We start from the raw sequence: 20,596 nt of genomic DNA on the forward strand, positions 1-20,596 counted from the left end.
CACTGCTGAGGATAGGCCCCAACCTCAAACTTCTTGGAACCTCCCCTCTGGCTCAGAAAACACTGAGCCCAAAATATACACCCTCAGCACTAATAGACATCAGGAGTGCCTGAGGCCCAGGGTATTCCTATCTGAGCTAGCTGTGAAAATAAAAGTAATAGTGTGAACTTGCAACACTTCTCTTTCTCCCCCAGAGCATTAACAAACACCAAACCTTAGCAACCCAGTTCTCAGACTGCTCTCCCCACATTTCCCCCCTGGGAGCTTGGTCCCTCCAAGATGACACTAAAGAATCCCAAATCTCCAGTTAGACCACAGCACACAACGGGTTTGACAAATCCCACTAGGGGTTTGGTCCAAGATCCTTGCATCCTTTCACAAACAGACAAGCACACCTAGGACTCCAGAGAATGATAACAGGTCCCCCTCCAGCCCCTGCCACAGCCTATGCAGCTGTAATCAGCAGAAGGGGACCCTGGAGCCTGCCAGAGAAATTGATATGACAGGTCACTGTTCTTGGGAGGGAGGAAAAAGGCAATGGAATATATAGAAAAAAAATGTTTATTAAGTGCACCTTTTATGAAGCAGCTGGTAAAGCAGGCATTTCAGGATTGGCCAAGTCACTCACCAGATGCAGGGGACACGGGGCACCACACAGTCCATGGAAGAGCCATGCCAAAGTGTTCACACTGTGAGCTAAGTGGCATCTCATTGCAATTGAATACAAAACAGTTACACGCTGAAGCCAGGATGATCATTCTGGCAGCCTGCACTGATGTCCCCTCATGCCTTCTGGAGTGATGACTCAGGTTTGTCCCAAAAGAAGACCACAGATTTTTAAATGTAGATTTTTTTTCAGGGCCTAAATAACCCTCCCTGTTTGCACTCTTGACTTCTTGTGGTCAGAACAATGAAACGTTCCAGAACATTCAGCATGCTCCGATTTAATACGACCTCCAGCCCTGCACAAGGACTGGAAACAGGTTGGAAAATAGGAAAGGACGTTGCAGATGTCAGGTGTGGGTATCTGAGGAAGGAGAACACAGGCCACAGGATTGGGGGAGTGTCTTGAACCCCTAGAGATCCTAAGCTTTGGTTGGGGAAATAACAAGAAAAGGTGAAAGTATTCTCCAGTGAGATTGGGACAGGGGGAACCAATCCAAGGTTGCTGATGAAGGCAGTTGTCACTTATTATGACATAGGCACAGGTGTCAGAACCATAACAAGCCTCAAGGTACCAGCTAGAGCTTTCAAGTAGAATGACAACCGCAGCATGCCAATATGTTTTCATGCCCTCTGGGGCTCTCAGGATCACTGTGGCCCCCTGGTCGGAATAGCTGAGTCACTGTTCCCTTGACCCCTACCACAACCCCTGTTGGCTCTAAGGATGGCAACTTCTCAGTGAACAACAAGGGATCGGGACAGCTGCAAGACACAGACGCCAACAGGCCCCACCCTCCTGCCGTATGTGTACCCAGGGTGATCTAGAACATAGGCACTGACACCCCAAAGCTTCAGAACCCTGCTAGATTCTCAAAGATCCAGGACTAGCTGGTGATGATACTGCAACGCAGGAGTGGGACTACTATGCGATGGCGCCGGGTACATAAGTGCCATTGCCTCCGTCTCCGGCTGGGGCCAACCAGCTTGCCCTAAATGGTGGGTGCCGAACAAGGCGGCACAATGCTCCCTCCCTCCTCCCTGAACAGTGGACTGTATGGCTCGCAGTCACGTGTACAGGTGTACATACAGATATATGTGTGGGTCTGGGCAAATACTGCAGGATGGAAGAAGAAAAATGCGCTTAGAAATTGGGAGGGGGGTGGCAAACTGAATCTGCAGATTTGAGGCTTTTTGAAAGTGCTCTTGATATATCTCAGTAAGTCCAGAAATGGGTCTGGGTATTTCAAAGGTGCTCCAGAGTGCATGGTGACCAGCCACAGACCGAAAGCCACTTTTCAATTTAATGACCGAAGGTATTTCTGAGACACAGTCATATCCTGCCCTCAAGGCTGAGAGGACATTTGAGAGCATGCTTATCAGATAAACAAAACCTTTGAGACTCCTGGGGAATTGCTGTTCTAAAGAAGACAGGGCACGGCAGCTGCAGAGTGTCCCTTGGGCCTTTGTTAAAGCCAGATAAGGGTGATCACAGTTTTCACAGGCCAGAATAGAGCCAGCCTCTCCTTCAGACACTTGGAGGTGATGAGTCACAGGAGAAAGACCAAGGAAGATGGACCATGAAATTCATCCATCATTTTGGTTTTTTTTCAGAATTCGGCTCTTGAACTTTTTTTTTTTTTTTTTCACAAAGTGAATATAGTTCAGTGGGTTTTTTTTTTTTTTGTGTGTGTGTGTGTAGGGGTGTCTGCTTGCATGTAAGTGTGTGTATATCCACATGTACATGTAGAGACCAAAGCTCAACTTCAGATGTTTTTCTCCATCACTCTCCACCTTATTTTTATTTATTTGCTTGTTTACTTTGAGATAGAGACCTTTGCTGAACTTGAAGCTGATCAATCTGCTAGGCTGGCCAGCAAGTCTCTGCGATCCACCTGTCTCCTCCCTTGGGGCTGAGGTTACAGGCACACACCACTGAGCCTGGCTTCTGTGTGAATGGCAGGTATCTGAAGTCAGGCCCTCATCCTTGCTCAGCAGACACTTCGCTGAGTGAGCCAGCTCCTCAGCCCCTGGTTCAGTGATTTTTCAATATGTTCTCAGAATCGTGCACCCACCACAAATTCCGAAGCATTTTGATCACCCCAATTCCCATCTCCTTGGGAATTTTAGGATCAGTTTATCAATTTTTGTAGAAGCCAGCTAGCATTTTGATGAGGATTATATCAAATCTGTCCAACAATATTTCATCTCTGATTCATAAGCACAAGGTGGCTCCATTTCTTTAGTCTTTCGGTGCTGTATGCAGATGTGAGGGCACAAGGCTTCCATTTTCTCTGTTAACCCTAGCCCTCCTGTATTTATTCTGGCACTTTTATGGATAGTCTCTTAAGTTCACTTTCTTATTGGTCACAACAATATAAGGAAATATCAATGATTTTTGTACATTGATCTGGCAGTAACTTTGCTATTCATCTGTCAGCTCCAAAGAGAGAGAGAGAGAGAGAGAGAGGGTAGGAAAGGAAGAAGGGCTATGTGCATGTGTGTACATATACACTTTTGCATGTGTGTGTTCCTGAGGACCGTGAATGTGTGGGTCAATGCTGTGTACAAACAGCTCTCCTCCTCTCTCTCTTGGATGGCTCTCATTTCTTTTTTCCTTCCCCAATATTTGTCAAGCATAAGCTTCTTCAACATTTCAGTCCATGTTCTCATTGCCTTCCTGAGGAGGTGGCCTCACAGTTCAGTTTACAGTTCCCAGTTATTTCTTGGGACAAACTGATCCCTAAGGATACTAAGATCTGGCCACACGACTCAGGTCAGAAGGGAATTAGCACCACTTTGCATCTGCATTCCTCATCCCAGCCCACTGGGTTTCCTCACATAACTGGCCACCAATCCTAGGCATACTGCCTTTCACAAGATCCCAGAATAAACAAGTAAAAGAAAAAGAAGAAAGAAAAAAAAAAAGAAGAAAGAAAGAAAGAAAGAAAGAAAGAAAGAAAGAAAGAAAGAAGGAAGGAAGGAAGGAAGGAAGGAAGGAAGGAAGGAGGAAGGAAGGAAGGAGGAAGGAAGGAAGGAAGGAAGGAAGGAAGGAAGGAAGGAAGGAAGAAAGAAGGTGGGTATCCAGGTGACCCTCTGATGGCTGAGTGACCCTATCATTTCCCATAGAGACAATTCCCCACTTCAAGTCACACCCTAGCTATCCCAAAAAGAGGAGGGTCACACACCAATAGGCACCTTATACAGCTCCATGCACGGCCACCAGGGGGGAAGACCAGAGTCCGCACAACCCAGAGGCTAGGCCAGGCCTGTGGCTCATGCTGATGATGGCTGAGAACAGCTCCTCTGGCTGGAGCTGCGGCGGCTCAGGACAAAGGTGGATGAGTTGCTTTTCTTGCTGACGCTTGTCTCTCCAGGCCGGCCGCCCTTCAGGGAACCGGCAGAGCAGCAGAGGAAGCGCTGCACGAGTTCGTGGAAGAGGTGGCCTGTGAAGAGCATGTAGATCCAGGGATTGCAACAGCTGTTGAGGCTGGCCAAGAGCATGGCGATGATGAAGGCAGAAGCTGCAGGGTGGGTTGGGAGGGAAGGAGAAGAAGGAGTCACTCTGGATCCATCTCAGACCCTCCTGACTCAGCCATGGTTGCCCCGGCAACAGCTATCCCAGGTATCACAGGCTGGATTACAAGACAAGGTGCCAACACAGCGCGGTGTGTTTTCTCCCACATCCTTGCTCAGGGTCCACTCCCCGATCTAACCAGGGCACAGCACAGCCCTAAAGCTACCTCACCCTTGCTCTTAACTCCAGCTTCCCAAGGCACTAAAGTCCTCTGTCCTTCAGCAGGTGCTGTCCACATCACAGACACTTGTTCCCCCATCCTTCACCCAGCAAATGCCTGAGTGCCTGCTACATGGATGGGAAAGAACACAGGGGTGGCCAGGAGATGCCAGCCTTCATTTGCATAGCCCAGCCAGTACCAAACACTATATGTAATTGGAAGCTTCAGTTCCTTCATCTTTACATGAAACAATGAGAATTTTCCAAGCTGCCTGGAAGCCAGCAAGGCACGAAGAGTGCCAGGTCCACAGGAGTGCCTAGTAAGAGGTAATGGCTATCACCTCATGCCGGGCACCCACTGTGGACACCAGAATGAAGAGACGGACTTACTCCCAGGAACCTTCAAGCAGAAGGAAAACAAAAAACAAAAAACAAACAAACAAACAAAAAAAAAACCTGGGTTTCTTTCACAGACTGGAGACTGTTTCTGACAAGGGATTAGTCTGAGCAGCTTCTCTAGAAACCCTGGAGGAAAATAACAATGAAAGTAAGGATTTCTGCCTTGCCCTCATCACTCAGGAAGGAAGAGCCCCTCAGGGGCTGGGCAAACCCACTGTTTTTCATTTTTTGGAAAACTTCCAAGACACCAGAAGTTAAGCTCTCAACCCCTGGGTGGGATTTTCCCTGGGAGGCTGGAGTGGCAGGGCTGGGGTGCAAACAACAGAGGCTGCCAGTGAAGTCCCCACCAGGCAGGGAGGAGGAGCAGCTGGGAGGCCTGAGTGGCTCTCAGAATGAACACTGTGGGGCACAGCAGCTCCTGGGAACCTGGATGAAATGCAGGTGCTCAGGCCCTTAGGAAGGGGCTCGGCAGTGGTAGAACAAGCTGTTGGGGATCCTGAATGGCAGCCAAGTTTAAGAGCTGCTGATCCAGTTCATTTGTGTGCCAGTTAGCAAGAAACAAGAAACAAGCTACTATACAAACAGATAATAGATAGATAGATAGACAGACAGACAGACAGACAGACAGACAGATAGATAAGAGTGAATCTTGCAAGAGAGTTTTTAGAAATCCAAATAGATGGGTTCCCAAGTAAGGGGAGCAGAGGCTGTCTTTGACATGGATTCTATTGCCTGCTCTTTGATCACTTCCCTCTGGTATGGGGCCCTTGCCAGGCCACAGAGGAAGAGAATGCAGGCAGCCCTAATGAGACTTGATAGGCTGAGGTCAGATGGTAGGGGAGGAGACCTCCCCCTTACTGATGACTAGGGAAGGGGGGTGGGGGAAGGAGGGAGGGTTGGACTGGGAAGAGATGAGGGAGGGGCTACAACTGGGATGTAAAATGAATAAATTATAAAAAATAAATTTAAATTAAAAAAAAAGAAACCAAATAGGGACATCCAATCCCTAAAATGAAAAGAGTAACAAATAGAGAACAACAGAGGAAGAAAAGCCGATATGATCAGATTCCTTATTTTTATTAAAGAGAATTTTCTGTTGGCTTTCAGTTTGGCTGGGTAAAGGGAAGATGAGAAACACTGGTAGGATGCCTCAAGGTTAAAGTCGCCCACAGACTGAAAATAGAGTATGTTCATAATCATAAAGGAGGCAAGAATCAATAAAGGCCAAACACAATGAAACAATCTGTCAGCCCCAGAGAAGTATGGAGGTGAAAGAAGAGAGAGACTCTTAGCCAAACCCAAAGGCACCAGCCGCCCCGCGCTGTGTATAATTACGAAGTACAGGCTGAGCAAGCCTGATGAGACGGCCCAGCGTTTCAAGGGCTCCCAAATTAGAAAGTTTTTGTATGTTGACATGACTCCCCAACTGGAAAGTGTCACACCTGACATCATACGGTAGCATCAGTCAAAACCCAAGCCCTGAGTAAAATTCCCTTTCGGCTGCATGTGCAAGGCATACATGAAGCATGTGTGAATCTCATGGTCAGACTCAGGCCCCACCCAAGACAGACTGTTGCTTTTGTGTAAATATTCTAAAATCCAGAGAAACACCTCTGGTTCTAGGTGTCTTGGATGTGGATCCTCTGAAGAGACTGGCATCCTGGTTTTGCATTTAGAATGACCGAAGCATGAAAACATTGTCAGCCCGTGGCACAGCGCTGTTTCTGGAGGGGCATGCGAGCATGCAGGCAGGCTGACTGTCAGCACCTCTGTCCAAGGCTTCCAGAGAGGTCTGCACCCCAGTTTACAGATGAAGGGAGTGGTGCCAGAGACGGGAGGTGACCTCATCGACGGCACACACGGCACCTTCACACCCGGAAGTAATGAAACTGGTTCCTTTTGAAAATAGGTTCTACTGCCACAGAGGGCCTCTGAAAGGCTCTGCCCTGCAGACTATCAAAGCAGACGCTGACACTTATGAGCAACTGTTGGGCAACGTGCAGGGAATCTTATGTAAGAAGTGGGAAATAATAAGATCTGGAGAGGACAGGAACCCCACAAGGAGAGCAACAGAACCAGAAAATTTGAACACAGGGGTCTTCCCAGAGACTCATACTCCAACCAAGTACCATGCATGGAGATAACCTAGAACTCCTGCACAGATGTAGCCCATGGCAGTTTAGTGTCCAAGTGAGTTACATAGTGATGGGAAGAGGGACTGCCTCTGACATGAACTGATTGGCCTGCTCTTTGATCACCTCACCCTGAGGGGGGGAGCAGCCTTACCAGGCCACAGAGGAATACAGTGCAGCCAGTCCTGATGAGACCATCTGATAGGCTAGAGTCAGATGGAAGGGGAGGAGGACCTCCCCTATCAGTGGACTTGGGGAAGGACATAGGAGGAGATGAGGGAGGGAGAGTAGGATTGGGAGGGGACAAGGGAAGGGGCTATAACTGGGATACAGAATGAATAAACTGTAATTAATTTTAAAAATAAATAAATTTTAAAAAAAGAAAATGGGTTCTCATTCTCATGTTAGCAAATCTCAGCCCCCAAACCAAGGCTCAGGCTGGCTTGTGGACCATGGAAAGAATATCCCTGTTTCTAGGACAAATATAGAGTCCCTAGAGTTAAGAGCTTGGGAGAAGACTTCAATGTTTCCAGTGAGATCCTTATCCTTCTAACCAATGACCCCAAGCACAGATCCAGAGTCAGCAAACTATGGCTCACTGGCTAAAGTCTGCCTGCATTCTGTTTTTTTTTTTTTTTTAAGTGTTATTAGAATGTATTCATGGCCACCCACTCACAGGCTTTCTATGGCTGCTTTTGTACTTCAGGGGCAGAGTTGAACAGTTTGTGAACAGGACCTTGAACCCCACAAGCCTAAAGTAGTTGTCATCTGACCCCTTATAGAAAAAAAAAAAATCAGGTGGTCTTTGACTTTTGGTGGAGTGCCTATAGGAGGGGCAGGTGTAAACGGGTAGATGCTGAAGGCACTGGAGGAGGGCGCAAACCCCAGAGCAACGTGGGCCACAGGAAGAAGCTCCTCCCTTCCGACACACCAGCAGAATTGAACTGTGCCTTTGCTTCTACGTCACACAGATCTGGACAAGGATCTGGCTCTATATTTTGGAGCTGTGCGTTCTTGGGGGAGTTACTCAACATCTCTGCACCTTGAATTTCTCGTCTGTGAGATGGGGAGCAAGAGCGTTCTTCAAGGGAATGTTGCAAGACACTGGCATGGCTGACAAGCATGGGAATTTCAGAATTCAAATTCCTTAACAGCAAGAACAGCCTCCTCATGGCCACCATCACTGCTACAATGACAGGGACGCACTTGATGGGCAGGGTGCTTTTGTAATCCCCAACAGTGTTAGCCCCCTACGTGGAAAATAGGCCTTTGTGTGTTCCCTGAGCAAGGGAATGTGAAGCACTCTGGAGGGGGTGAAGATGCAGAACTCCGTGGCTGAGCTTCTGGAAGCTCCACAGCCATGTGGCTGTGTCTGTCACTGACTACTTCCAGAGTTGTGGCTTTCTGGCCATAAAGGCCAGCAGACATGTTAACACTTGTGCCGAAGCCTTCACAGTGAAAACATCCCAACTCCACCAGCTTGTCAGTTTCTGGTAGTTTTAGGCACTTAGAGATAGGGTCTCAGCTCCGCCACAGAACAAATAACTCACAGTGGACGGAAGCCCCCTTGGCTTGAACGGTCTTACCCTGTGACCTGGCAATATCTAACCTTGTGCTGCAGATTTGGGGAACCTCCATCGCTGTGAAGCGCCAAGACTTGCTTCATCGGGGGCATAAGCCAGGGCTGCTCTTAGTTGCCCCCTCTGCCCTCTGCTTCCCAGCCCCGCAGCCTGGAGGCCCAGGGCTGCCTCATCCCCTGGTGCTCCCCCACACTGAGATTCTGCCCATGCTTATCTTCTTTCCCAACATGCAGACCAGCTGGCTAATGCTTACAGGGGCATCCAGCCTACAGCCCACAGGCTATAAGCAGCCCAGGAAGGCTGTGAATGCACTCCGACACAAAGTTGTAAAAGTACTTAAGACATCATCCTATTTTTTTTTAGAAGCTTGACTGTGCAGTACTCAAGTATGAACTCTGTCGGTGACAACACCATGCCTCAGTGTTCCCTAAGATAAACATATGTATGTTCTGCAGGCTGTGGACTGGACATCCTTGAAATCTAAACACGTAGCCCAAGAGACAATTTTTTTTGTTTGTCCGGTGCTGCCCAGAGAAGCCAAAAGGTTGGATATGTGTGCATTCTAAGGGTATTGACTGACCTAGTCACTGCCTTTAAGCAAGTGTAGCAGGATATAAAATACTGTGGCCCCACCCTTTCAGCAAGAGGATGCTGCAGTCCCAGCCATTCAAGAAGAGGATGGTGTGGTACCATCTCTTCAAGAAGGGGATGCTGCAGTGTCACCCCTCCAGGACTCAGAGCTCACTCTTCGGCTGCCAGAGTGCAGGATACTCAGTGCTCGCAGTGAGAGCACCTTGTTGCCTTTGGACAGAAGAGGGGCTACATCTCATAAATTCTCAATAAAGATGCCCAAAGGCCAGGAACCCAGCCTTCACTTATCTTTCTTTCAGGGACATTCCACATTGCAAGATGCTTGTAAGCCTGGCCTCCTGTCACACTTCCCAGAAGATGGGCATCGTGGAGTCGGGACAGAGATGAGAGAGATATAGAAGCCAGGATGGAGGCATGCACAAAGGCTGACTGGGTAGGGAACCAGTTCACAGGAGGAGACCTGAGTCTGGGAGAAACTACTCTGAGGAAGGACATGTCTGGAATACAAGATTTCTCCCAAACCCCCAGGTCTGAATCCCTCGGTCCCTCTCTGAACCACATCTACCCTCTGCCTGTTGCTTTCCTCATCTGGACAGTGAAGGCCACACAGCAAAGTCAGAAAATAGAAAGGGTCTTAAAGCTACAGTGAAAGGACTTCCTGTTACTATGTCTAAAGGATCAAAGATGGGATCAACTGTTGTCATTCATTTAAGTCCAAGGGCAGGGATTCTGACCAGAGGTTAAAGAAACTGCCCTTAATTCTTTTTCCTTTAGAACTTCTCAAAAATTAAAAGAAAAACTAGAGTCCTGGGATCAGCTGTATATACAAGAAAAACTCATGAGAGCCTATTTGTAGAAACTTTTACTGCCAGAAACATAATTAGCCCAGCAGGGTGGATTTCTGCAGGTAAGATGGGCAGGCTTTCAGGGGACTCATCAGAAGAGCCAGCTATGAAATCCTGTCTCCCACTCTCCTGAAATAAAAATCACGCCCTCCCCATGAGCAAAGGTCTTGGGCACGGGCCCAGGCTATCAACCTTGTATGGCTAGTCCCTGCCAGGAAGGGAAGATGAGTGGGAGTGCTGAGCCATCCATTTGCCCAGGAGCTGCCTCGGGGAGGAAGAGATCAAACATCGATCCACCCTCTGAATCCAATTAATTTATCCTTGCCAGGTCTAAGTTGGCACTGGGGACACATGTGGACTCATCAAGTTCCTGGGCACAGGGATTCACACATTGTGTGAAATGGCCAACAGTGGACCAAATGAGCGTGGCAGCATTTGGGAGAGAGGCTAGACGTGCTAGAGTCTGGGAACACCTAGGAGTGGGGGCTCCTACTACCAGGCAGGAGCATGGGCAGAAGCCACGAAACACCACTAGCCAGAGTCGGGATCTGGGTGCCATGAACCTGACTAGCAAGTCATTTGCCTCATAGTTATGATTCATGGGGGGCAAGAGGCAGACGGCTGTGGGAGAGGGGGATGCAGCCCCAGGCATTCCATCTCCACCAGACCAGCTTTACTCACACCCCTAAAACTCCCCCTTTTGGACTTCCGGGCACTCAGTATGCCCTGCATTAAGGGCCCAGATTATCCCCGGACAGCTGGTAGGCAGCTGGCCACAGCCTCTGAAGGCCGTGCTGTTCCTGAGGCAACCCAGGCATTCACACACAGTGTAAACAAAGGCTGATGCCCCCCTCCTCTGACTTACATCCACTGGCCACTCCCTAAAATTCCCAGCCAGGAAGCTAGCCTCCCGGGCAAGACCACCCCCAGACTATGTAGAACAGGAGGGGAACCCCTATTACTACAGGGACTCGTGGAGGTTCGCAGGAGAGCTCTGGCAGGCTTTCAAAATATTCTTTTGAAATGTATCTTTACATAAAGATGGGGTCCCAGGATATGCCACAGAACGCATCTTTGCAAAGACTGAACTTCTACAATTATGACCGTTCTAAAGCTCTCTGTGGTGTACCAGCCTCACACATCTCAGGGCTGGAATAAGGAACATCTGGGTTACTGAGGTTAAAAATGGCCTTTGTTCAGGCTCTGGTCACATCTGGCCAACATGTGAGGCTATTGGGTTGGGCTGAAGAAAAAAAGCCAGATCTTTCTGCATAGTCTACGCCACCCCATTCTCAAAGAATGGTTCATATGGAAGGGTATGGGAGTCGAGTGGTAGGCTCAGGTCACAGATGACATCATAAGGCTCTGTTACTCAACAACGTAACAGATGGTTGGCTTCATGTGTATCACTTAGCATCACCTGCACAAGTGCCAAAGATGCAGGCTCTCAGGCTTCACCTTCGGTATGCCTTTTAACCAGGACCTCAGCGATTTTTGTACAACTAAAATTGCTTTCCAACTATCCCAAATCATATGGATAGAGAATCAAGAGAAATAATAATAAAGTATCTGTCCGATGCTTTCAGCTATGAGTGTGCACTTGCTTCATTGTACAGCAAGCTCCTATTCAATCCTCAGAAACCTTTTCAAACATTGCTTCCTCTTTGAAACCTTCCTGATTCCCCCACCTTGGGTGGGGGTGGGGGGAATACAGAATCAGCCACTGCCTTCTATGAACAGTCACATGACATGGTAAATGAATTTTCCTAGTGTGGAATCATCCCATCACGTTCTTGTTATTTCTTTTATACTCCTCGGCTGAGGACTATGTCCCGCTTATGACTGTGTCCCTGGCTGAAAGCAGGGACTGGAAAATGAGAAGAGGTCGATAAGGGACTGACCTGAATTGAAGCATGAAATTAACAGACAGGAAGCCTTGATAAATCGGCCACCTCCTCCAGCACCTCGGAGAGGCAAAAAGACAATCTCCCTGTTAGATGACAGGACATGGCCAGCTAACAAGGTGACTGGACTCAAATGCAATTCCCTCTGGGTAAATTAAGTGAGTGGAGAGAGAGAGAGAACAAGCCAGTGTGATTGTTCAGGTCTGAGGTGGGGCTAAGGGGACAGAGGCCTGGTTCAGAAGCGCCATCTCCTGGCCAAGAACTGATTGAGCGGACAAGCAAAAGCTGTTCCCAGTGGATAGGACCCAGGAGCAAGCAGCCCAGGAGAAGGATGCTTTAGATACTTGTGCTCTTCTTCTCTCCCAAGGTTCCAGCTAGGACACTTCCAAGACCACAACTAGGCTTTCCCCATCAGCCTTCCCACTGTGGGGAAGTAACACTCGCTCCTCCATCTCTTGCCCTACTTCTCAGCACCCCAGGCCAGCTGGCTGCCACCCACTACCCGGGCCGGGCCCACCATGCTAGTCCTGCTCTCAAAACCTGGCTCCCTAAGGCCCTGAACGTGTTAAAAATTGTTTCTTATTTTTCAGAAGCAGACATCACAATAGGCTGCAGAGACAGCTCAGATGGTGAGGGGTTTGCCTTCCATGCACAGCAGCCTGAGTTAGGTCGGCAGCACTCACAGCGGTTTGTGCTCACAATCCCACTGCTGAGGAGATGGAGACAGGGGATCTCACCGGCCAATCAGCGTACCTGAATCAGTGGGTTCCAGGCCAGTGAGAGATGGTGTCTCAAAGACAAGGTGGAAGGCACCTGAGCCACTGCATAAGGCTGACCTCTGGCCTCCACATTCACATGTATGTAAGCACATGGGAACCTAAACACATATCATAACCGTTCATACACATGTACCCACTCTCATGTGAACATAGCATTCACACACACACAATACATGCAGCCACATTAATGCACCCTACATCCCACATGAACCCACACACACACAAACACACATCATACACACATGCCTACATATAAATGAAATAACAAACACACAATGAGTACATGCATATTTACCCAGACCAACATGAACCAAAACACATGCACAATGGCAAACACAATTATACAATACCCACATGAACACCCAACACATACACATACAAACACATGCCAAAATGAATGTACATACACAGACATTCAACCACAAGCCTACACCCACATAAACACATGGATAAACAAACACACACACATACCTTCACTCATGCACTCATAACCACTTGAATACATGCATACACAGACTTGTCTTAACACCCATACACACATGTGGACACTCTCGTGTGTACATACGTACACACAATCACATACACACAGGTGATCTGTCCCAAACTACGAAGAGTGGTGAGGTGAAAAGTCATGCTTCTAGCCAAGAAGGCAGTGATGGGAAGAGAAAGGAGCAAACAATGAGGGTTGTGGCTAAGATAATAGAGACTGTGCAAGGCTTTAGGGGCCCAAGCAATGGGGGTTTTGAGCCCAGAGTGCAGAAAGCAACATGTTTTTGGCAGGGGCATGGTGGGGTGAGGCACAGAAAAACCCGGGATGTCAGGATGATGGAGCCAGAGAGACAGTGTCTCCTCTATTCCCGTGGGTCTGCAATGGGGTCCACAAACCAGCACCTTGACAAGTGCCCAGAAAATCCTGATGCTGAGGTTTCCCTCACTGGGGTGCAGTGGGGGACAATTCAGCCTGTCCATCTCCAGTGGGAGATTACTCAGGATCAGATCCTATTCCTACTCCCGACTCAGCACTGTCCTGGAAGCATCGCCTCTCTGGGCTTCACTCTGCTCATATTCAGCCTGGGCTAATCTTGCTGAGTTTGATGAGAACCAGAGGGCATCCAGGCACACACAGGTGATGCACGGGCAAGCATTCAGCTAAGTCCTCACTTAACCCAAGCTGATACCCAGAAAGGGAGTCTCTCTCTGTCATAGCTGTTTGAAATGCCCCAGTGCTACAGGCAGCAAGTCTCTGATGGGGACTTTCTCCTTCCTGTGCATGAAAACCTCTGCCACCAGGGCCTAATGAAGCCTAGGGAATCCTCCTTACAGCCCAGGCACTAGGAGAAGCCTTTTGGTGCTCTCAGTTTCTAACTTGCCATGACAAGATGGGGGGGGGGGGAAGCAAACAGGTTCCAGGCCTAGCCTCAACCTAGGCTCCGCAAAGAGTATGCTGTGGCCCAGGCTGTAGGCTTAGCCGCCCAAATCTAAGGTCCCCCAAGCAGCAGGCTAAGCTCCCAGATCCCAGGCCTCCCTGCTGCCTTTACCTCCTCACTTCTCCCACTTGAACAGCTGTCAGAAGGGAAATGCTGTGCACCAAGCCTCACTCCCTAGTTTCCAACATTATTCCAAACCTTTGGGAGCTGGAGAGCTAAAGCCACCTGCAGCAGAACCCAGGGAGACAGCTCCATGCTGTCCAAAAGCACACACATGCTCCCAACCTTCCCCCTCCAGGAGCCAAGACAGCTGAGAACTGCCCATCAGATTTCAATGCTTCACCTGTAGAATAAAGACGGAGAGTGTTCCAGGGCCAAGAAGGAAAAACCTGCCCAGTGTCTCTGTGTCCACCTTCCCCATGGCTTTCTGCAGGACTAGGTCGCTGAAGAACAAAGCACTCCAAGGTATCCCTACCACAGACACTACAAGAAACTGTCCTCATCCTCAGAGCTAGACACAGAGGGTCATGGGACAAAAGGGTCCTGACCCCGAATCTCAGAGCAGTTAGTGCAGGAGACAGGACCGGATGTCAGGTGGAGTCACTTAGGAGATACACCTCTGGACATGCCCGTGAAGGGGACATTTCCAGAGGGGTTTACACCGGGAAGACAGACACACCCTGAGCGTGGGTGGTACCATCTGTGGGCTGGGCCTGAACTGAATAAGGAGAATTGGAGCTGGGCAACAGCTCTCATCTCTGCCTGCTTTCTGCCAGGGGAAGCCGTGTGACCAGCTGCCCCACGCCTGCCATTACCCCTTCCCACCGTGACAGACCGTGTACCCTCAAACTGGGAGCCAAAACGAGCCCTTTTCCCTTTGCTCTTGTCACAGTGGCAAGAAAACTTACTAAAATAGCAGGTATTCCCCCAGACAAGGTGACCATCTAGTATCTTCAGCCATTGGTACTGGAGTTCCCTCTGCACAGCCATGGGCTAGGATCCTCCAGTCCTGCTGAGGAAGGGGCTAGGCCTGAAGCCTTACATGGAAGGTCCCACTTCAGTCTCGCACCTCTCTCAGCTTTCTGGTCGTGGCTCTTCATTTCCTGGTTCAGGAATCCAGCTTCCCAAGCAGAGGGATTTGGTGTTGGGAGCAGTGGTGATCATATCCATAGTAAGATTTTGCACTATCTAGGGTTAGAACAGCTGAGTCCTTTCCGCTTGGCCTGTGAAGTGAGACTCAGGCTTTCCCAGATGTGGGCTGTGCTAACCTTGAAGGCAAAGTGTAAGGCAGGGCCACTGGTGATGGTAGCTGCTGCTGTTTCCAAATAAGCCACTGGGGCTGGCGGGATTGAGGGACCTCTGCTTCACCTGGTGCTCAGCCTGGGCTGCTCTCCTTCCCCGGCCCCTTCCTCCCAATGTGCTAGTCAGCCCCCTCCTGGCTTCTAACAAACGCAGGCCACCATCCTATAAGCTCGGTGGCCCTTCCCTCCCGTGTGGCAATCACACAGACTTCCGGTCAAAGCTGACCACTGTCCTCTTGGCTCCCTTCCTCTCTCCTAAATACAAGACTTAGTCCTGGACACCCCAGCCCTGTCCCTGCCCAGGGCCTCTAAGGTGCTCACTCACCTCTCCATTACCTCCACCAGACAAGACACTCTGGGACTTGTCTTGACCTCCCCAGAGGTACCTTGGGAGACACATTCAGCTTTCATTGGACCAACTGTTCCTTCCTGAGGTTGACCCTATCCACCGCTGACTTTGAGTCCAGGCCAACTTAAACTGAAAGTAGTTCAATATCAAGTGAACTCAAAGTAGGAACCTGGGCCCTTACTCAGGCTGGAAACCTCTCTCTCTCTCTCTCTCTCTCTCTCTCTCTCTCTCTCCACCTACCTCAGTTTCCCCCTCCATAATAAGAATTTTGCACTGAAAGTTACCCAAGGCCTGTACTGGGGAATCTGTCTGCTCTCTGGCAAGAGTTGGTACTTTCATGGGTATTTCCATGCTGTACTCCTGGAGACTCAGAGAAGTGGCCTCCTCAAAGTCTATGGACCAGAGAGTTATGATGTGAAAGCAGCTTACCCCCTCCCCGCCCAGGAAGACCCCCAAACCTTGGGAGAACAGAGGTAGCTGAACTAGAGCCCAGCCCTGCCACCCTCTCCTCCCCTCTCCACCCTGCTCCCACTACCTTCCTTGGGCGCGTTCACGTCCCAGACGCTCCACATCTGCACGAAGAAGAAAGGCGTCCAGCACACGATGAAGGCCAGTACGATGATGAAGGTCATCTTCACCGTGCGGATCTTGGCCTTGGAGATGAGCTTGACGCTGCTGACCCGCGCCAAGGCCTCGCGCCCAGCCCCACCGGCGGCGGCGTCATTCCCCTCGGCCGCCGCCGCCGCCGTCTTGAGTCGCAAGTTCTGCCAGATCTTGTAGCTGATGAGGCCGTAGCAGGCGGCCAGCACGATGACCGGCACAATGTAGACGGCAAGCGTGATCCACGTGACGTAGGCCTTAGGCCCCCAGGGCTGGATGAAGACCGCCCAGCAGTCAAAGACGCCGTCGGCCACCTCGCGCAGCGAGAAGATGTGCACCTGCGGCGCGCTGGCCACCAGGCAGCCGAGCCACGTCGCCAGCACCGCCAGGCGGTCAGTCCGGCGGCGCAGCGAGCGCAGCGGCTGGCAGATGGCCAGGCAGCGGTCGAGCGACATGAGCAGCAGCAGGTAGGTGGACGCGAACATGCCCACCACCTGCAAGTACTTGACCAGGCGGCACAGCAGGTCCGGCCCGTAGAAGCGGAAGGTGATGTCCCACAGCAGCTGCGGGAGCACCTGGAACACCGCCACCACCAGGTCGGCGATGCTCAGGTGCTTCATGAAAAAGAAGAGGCGCGAGTGCTTGTGGCGCGTGGTGCGCAGCGCCAGCAGCACGCACGTGTTGCCGCTCAGGGCCAGGAACAGAATGAGGCACAGCACCGCCACCTCCACCCGCGCCAGGGCCTCGTTGCGCCGCGGCGGCCCGGCCGTGCCGTTCCCCTCCGCCCCCGGTGGCGCGCCGCTCCCGAGCTCCGGCTCGGTGCTCCAGTTAGCTGCGGGCGTGCCCTCCATGACCGTGACCGCGACGGAGCAGCTGGCCTTGCGGGCTCTTTAAAGCGTGGCACGAGGGGGGGCGGGGCCCGATGCGCCGTCCAGGTGCCTGCGGGAGCCCCCGGGGGTGGGGGGTGGGGCACCGACCTGGCCGTTCCCGCCCTGAAACGAGCCGGGAGGACGGTGAGAAGACGGCTGCGCTGCGCTCGGGACGCGCGCCAGTCCCCTTGCTGGGAATCTGCAGTTACCTGAGTCTCTCGGGGCGCCAGCCCAGCCGTGGGAACTGCTCGGCGGTGGGGGTTCCTCCGTGGAGACGGCGGGAATCCCGGGTCGCGGTGCCTTCTTGAGCCTCTGCAGACGCCCTTGCGCTGGGGTCCCGGGGAAGGGGTCAGCCGCTCCGCCTGCGGAGAGAGGGGACTCGCGATTGACCGCTTTCCCCCCGAGGACGGGGACGCCCACCCCGAGAGCCTCCCCGCCCCTACCCGGGGAACCCCCAAACCTACACCTCTCCCCTCCCCTCAAGACACCTAGCACAGCCGCCTCCTAAGGGAGCCCCGAAGCCAGCCCCCATCTTGGTAAGCTTTACCTGGGGTCCATCTACCCGCAGCTCCCCAAAAGCTCCTGCTGAAGCCCGTCCTTCTTACCCTCCAGCCTCCGAGACGCTCGAGCCCTGGCTCCCAGAACTTGCGGACGCCGCTTGCCGCGGGAGGGACTCCTGCCCGCAAGCGCAGCGTTCCCCACCCCCACCCCCGCCCTCCCGCCACGCAGGGCCACTATGCCACAGACTTCAGGGGACCTCTTTCGCGGGAACCCCCCATGCAACCTCATGGCTGCAGCAGCCCCGACAGTCGAGGGCTCTGCGTCCTCGTCCAAGCCTGTCGCTTTTCTCGGGGAATCGGAGCCTGATGCTCCCACTGGTTCTGGCCACCCTGTCCCCACGGGGCGCACGAGCCAGCCACCTGAAGCCAGCCCGCAGGTCAGCCTGCCGCCGGGGAAGTTGCAGCGCGGCGGACGGCCTTGGGGATGCACGGACTCTGCGCCCTGGACGGGAGAGCTGCCGGCGCCACCTTCGGGGCCACCGCCGGTAGATCTCCGCGTCGATCTTTGCAGTCCCCTAGCCCGCGGCTTTGCTGGTGGCGGGCTGCGGACCCATGGCAAGCGGAGAGCGCGTCTGCACGCGGCGCTTGTCTGAAGGCGGCCGGCTTTCCCGCAGTCGGAGCTGCGGCACCGGATGCGTCCGCTAGGGGGCAGAGCAAGCCGGCCGTGGCGATCCCAGATTGCTGGGTGCAGCTAGCTAGCCTGGGAGTCCCTCAGATTTGTTTCATAGTAGTTTAAAACTCCCAACTAACCCCTCCTAGCTTCTTCCTTTCTTGGTTTAGCTCCCGACATTCTCAGAGATATAAGAGCCTTGGAGAGTGACGTTTTTCCTTGAGTAAATTTTAATGAAGTCACATTTCTACACCTTTTCAGGTGTTTTTTTCTTCTCATCTTTTTAAAGAGAGCTCAGGTAAGACATTGCTCTCGAATGGTTTTGCTTATATGCCCATTAAAGAGGGATTGGAAATACTTGCTCCTCCACCAGCCCTGGGAGAAATCTTCATTTTTAAGTGATGGAAGATCTCTCTATCTCTCTCTCTCTCTCTCTCTCTCTCTCTCTCTCTCTCACACACACACACACACACACATACAGTACTCCCATCCCACCCCCCACGTTTAAGATTATTCTGCCTCTCAGTGGGCCAAAGGCCACCTCTGCCTTCCTACCATGCTTCAAAATTAAAATCCTAACTGGCGCCAGAGGAAGATTAAATGTGAAGAGCTGCTCCCCCACTTCCTTGTCCTTTTCTATTTGAAACCATTTTTTTAACTGATTTACAGTGACCAAGGACCAAAACAGGAACAGAAAGGGATGGCACTGAGAAATGAACATGAATTAAATGTGTGTTTCTGACATTTTATTTCTCCCTCTTCTAATTTTGTGGAGAAAATTAAGGGAGCCAAGGGCAGTGTTTCCTGAATCCACAATTACAGCACTTTGCCACGATGTCTTAGGAGCAGAGTCTCCCAGGGCCCTGCTTCAGGGGATCCTGAAGATCCCCTGAGAGCAGGCATCCCCTGAGCATGAGGCAAAGGCTATGGTCTTCTTACTTTGGGATTGCATCACAATGTTACCAATAGAATCTGTCACAGGGATGACAGACTAAGGTTACAGAAGACTCAGGCAAGAAGTGGCCTAACCTAAGCCCCCGGTTTTCCTTCTGTGTACCCCCAGAGCTGCAGCAGCTCCAACAGTCAAGGACTCAGGGGGGGAGAAGGGGGCATTTATGCCATGGCCCACATGGGGAGGTCAGAACACAACCTCAAGTGTTAGTTCTAATTTTCCACCTTGTTTGAGACAGACTCTCGGTTGTCTATTGCTGTATAAGCCAGGCTGGCTGGCCTGGAAGATCCCAGAGATTCCCCTGTCTCTGTCTCCCATCTTGTCATGGGAGTATTGGGATGACAGGAGCATGCTAACATGCATGGTGTTTTCATGGTTTCGGGGGATTTGAGGCATCACCTTACCCACTTGCTTTACCCACTAAGCCATCTCCTCAGCCCTCCTTCCTTTCTAAAATGCAATGAGGGGAGAGGGGGCATTGCTTCAGCAGGTAATATAATCCTGCTTCACCCATGGCTATCCATGGGGTGAGGGAGGATTTGCCTGGCAAGCTCCTGACTGGGACATCTGGGAAGGAAAGTGCTGGGCTTGCAGAAGCCAGCCTCCTCTTCCCCTGGAGGAAGGGGAATGCTGAAGGGCCTCAATGGCCTCTTGAAGAGTAGATTTAAATAGTAACTGTGTTCCCCAAGCACTGGAAGAAATGCTTCCCATGATGGTGCTCAACTTATAAGTTTAGCCTTGAGCAACAACACTAACAGAAAGTGTAGTTCTTTTTTTGTTTTTCTGCCTCACTCTTTTTGACTCACCAAGAACAAAGTCTGATACACATAGCCCCCCCCACACACACACACACATCAGCTGGACTTGGTGGTGCACATCTTTAATCCCAGCACTCGGGAGACATAAGCATGTAGATCTCTGTGAGTTCAAGTCCAGCCTAGTTAACATAGTGAGTTCTAGGCCAACAAGAGCAACATGGTGACACCTTGGTTTTTTGGTTTTGTTTTGTTTTTTAAAGACCCCATATGTGTAAGAAACTTACTTATTTAAGGAATTGGCTTGTGTGTTGTTGAGGCTGGCAAGCCCCAAGTCTGCAGGGTTGGCTGGTCATCTGGAACTCTAGGGCAGAGATGCTGCTGCATTCCAAGGCAGAGGGCACTTTCTTGATCGTGGGAGGCCGTTCTTGGGTTTGCATAGGACCTTCAAGTGGTTAGAGGAAGCCCATTGTCACTGGGGTGCAATCGGGCAATCCACTCCACTCAAAAACTTTCAATTCAATATTAATAGTATCCCCTAAAGACA

The 20,596-nt window shown here is 51.0% G+C and overlaps 1 protein-coding gene across 3 annotated transcripts; it reads right to left on the bottom strand.

Moving 5' to 3' along the window:
• Positions 1–543: 543 nt before the first annotated feature.
• Oxtr (oxytocin receptor) lies at positions 544–20,547 on the bottom strand. 3 transcript variants are annotated; one of them, XM_021636491.2, is made up of 4 exons: positions 18,093–18,347; positions 17,382–17,534; positions 16,239–17,295; positions 544–4,184 (listed from the first exon to the last, which is right to left on the bottom strand). In XM_021636491.2, exons 3-4 carry the CDS (start codon positions 17,152–17,154, stop codon positions 3,937–3,939), a joined length of 1,164 nt encoding a protein of 387 aa, XP_021492166.1. In that variant the 5' UTR covers positions 17,155–17,295; positions 17,382–17,534; positions 18,093–18,347; the 3' UTR covers positions 544–3,936. The 3 variants fall into 3 exon arrangements, with proteins under 3 accessions (XP_021492166.1, XP_060239871.1, XP_060239870.1); XM_060383888.1 differs by lacking the exon at positions 18,093–18,347 and adding an exon at positions 20,337–20,547 and having other exon boundaries at positions 16,239–17,534; XM_060383887.1 differs by having other exon boundaries at positions 16,239–17,534.
• Between the last annotated feature and the right edge of the window lie 49 nt (positions 20,548–20,596).

Source organism: Meriones unguiculatus, chromosome 5 (genome assembly GCF_030254825.1).
Source record: "Meriones unguiculatus strain TT.TT164.6M chromosome 5, Bangor_MerUng_6.1, whole genome shotgun sequence".
Taxonomy (NCBI): Eukaryota; Metazoa; Chordata; class Mammalia; order Rodentia; family Muridae; genus Meriones; species Meriones unguiculatus.

What these genes read in the sequence shown, in the direction of transcription:
- Oxtr (XM_060383888.1), bottom strand. Translation starts at nt 17,154, where the DNA reads ATGGAGGGCACGCCCGCAGCTAACTGGAGCACCGAGCCGGAGCTCGGG. An exon ending in CGTGAACGCGCCCAAGGAAG is followed by an intron (nt 4,185 to 16,238) that starts GTAGTGGGAGCA and finishes CCCACCCTGCAG; the next exon opens with CTTCTGCCTTCATCATCGCC.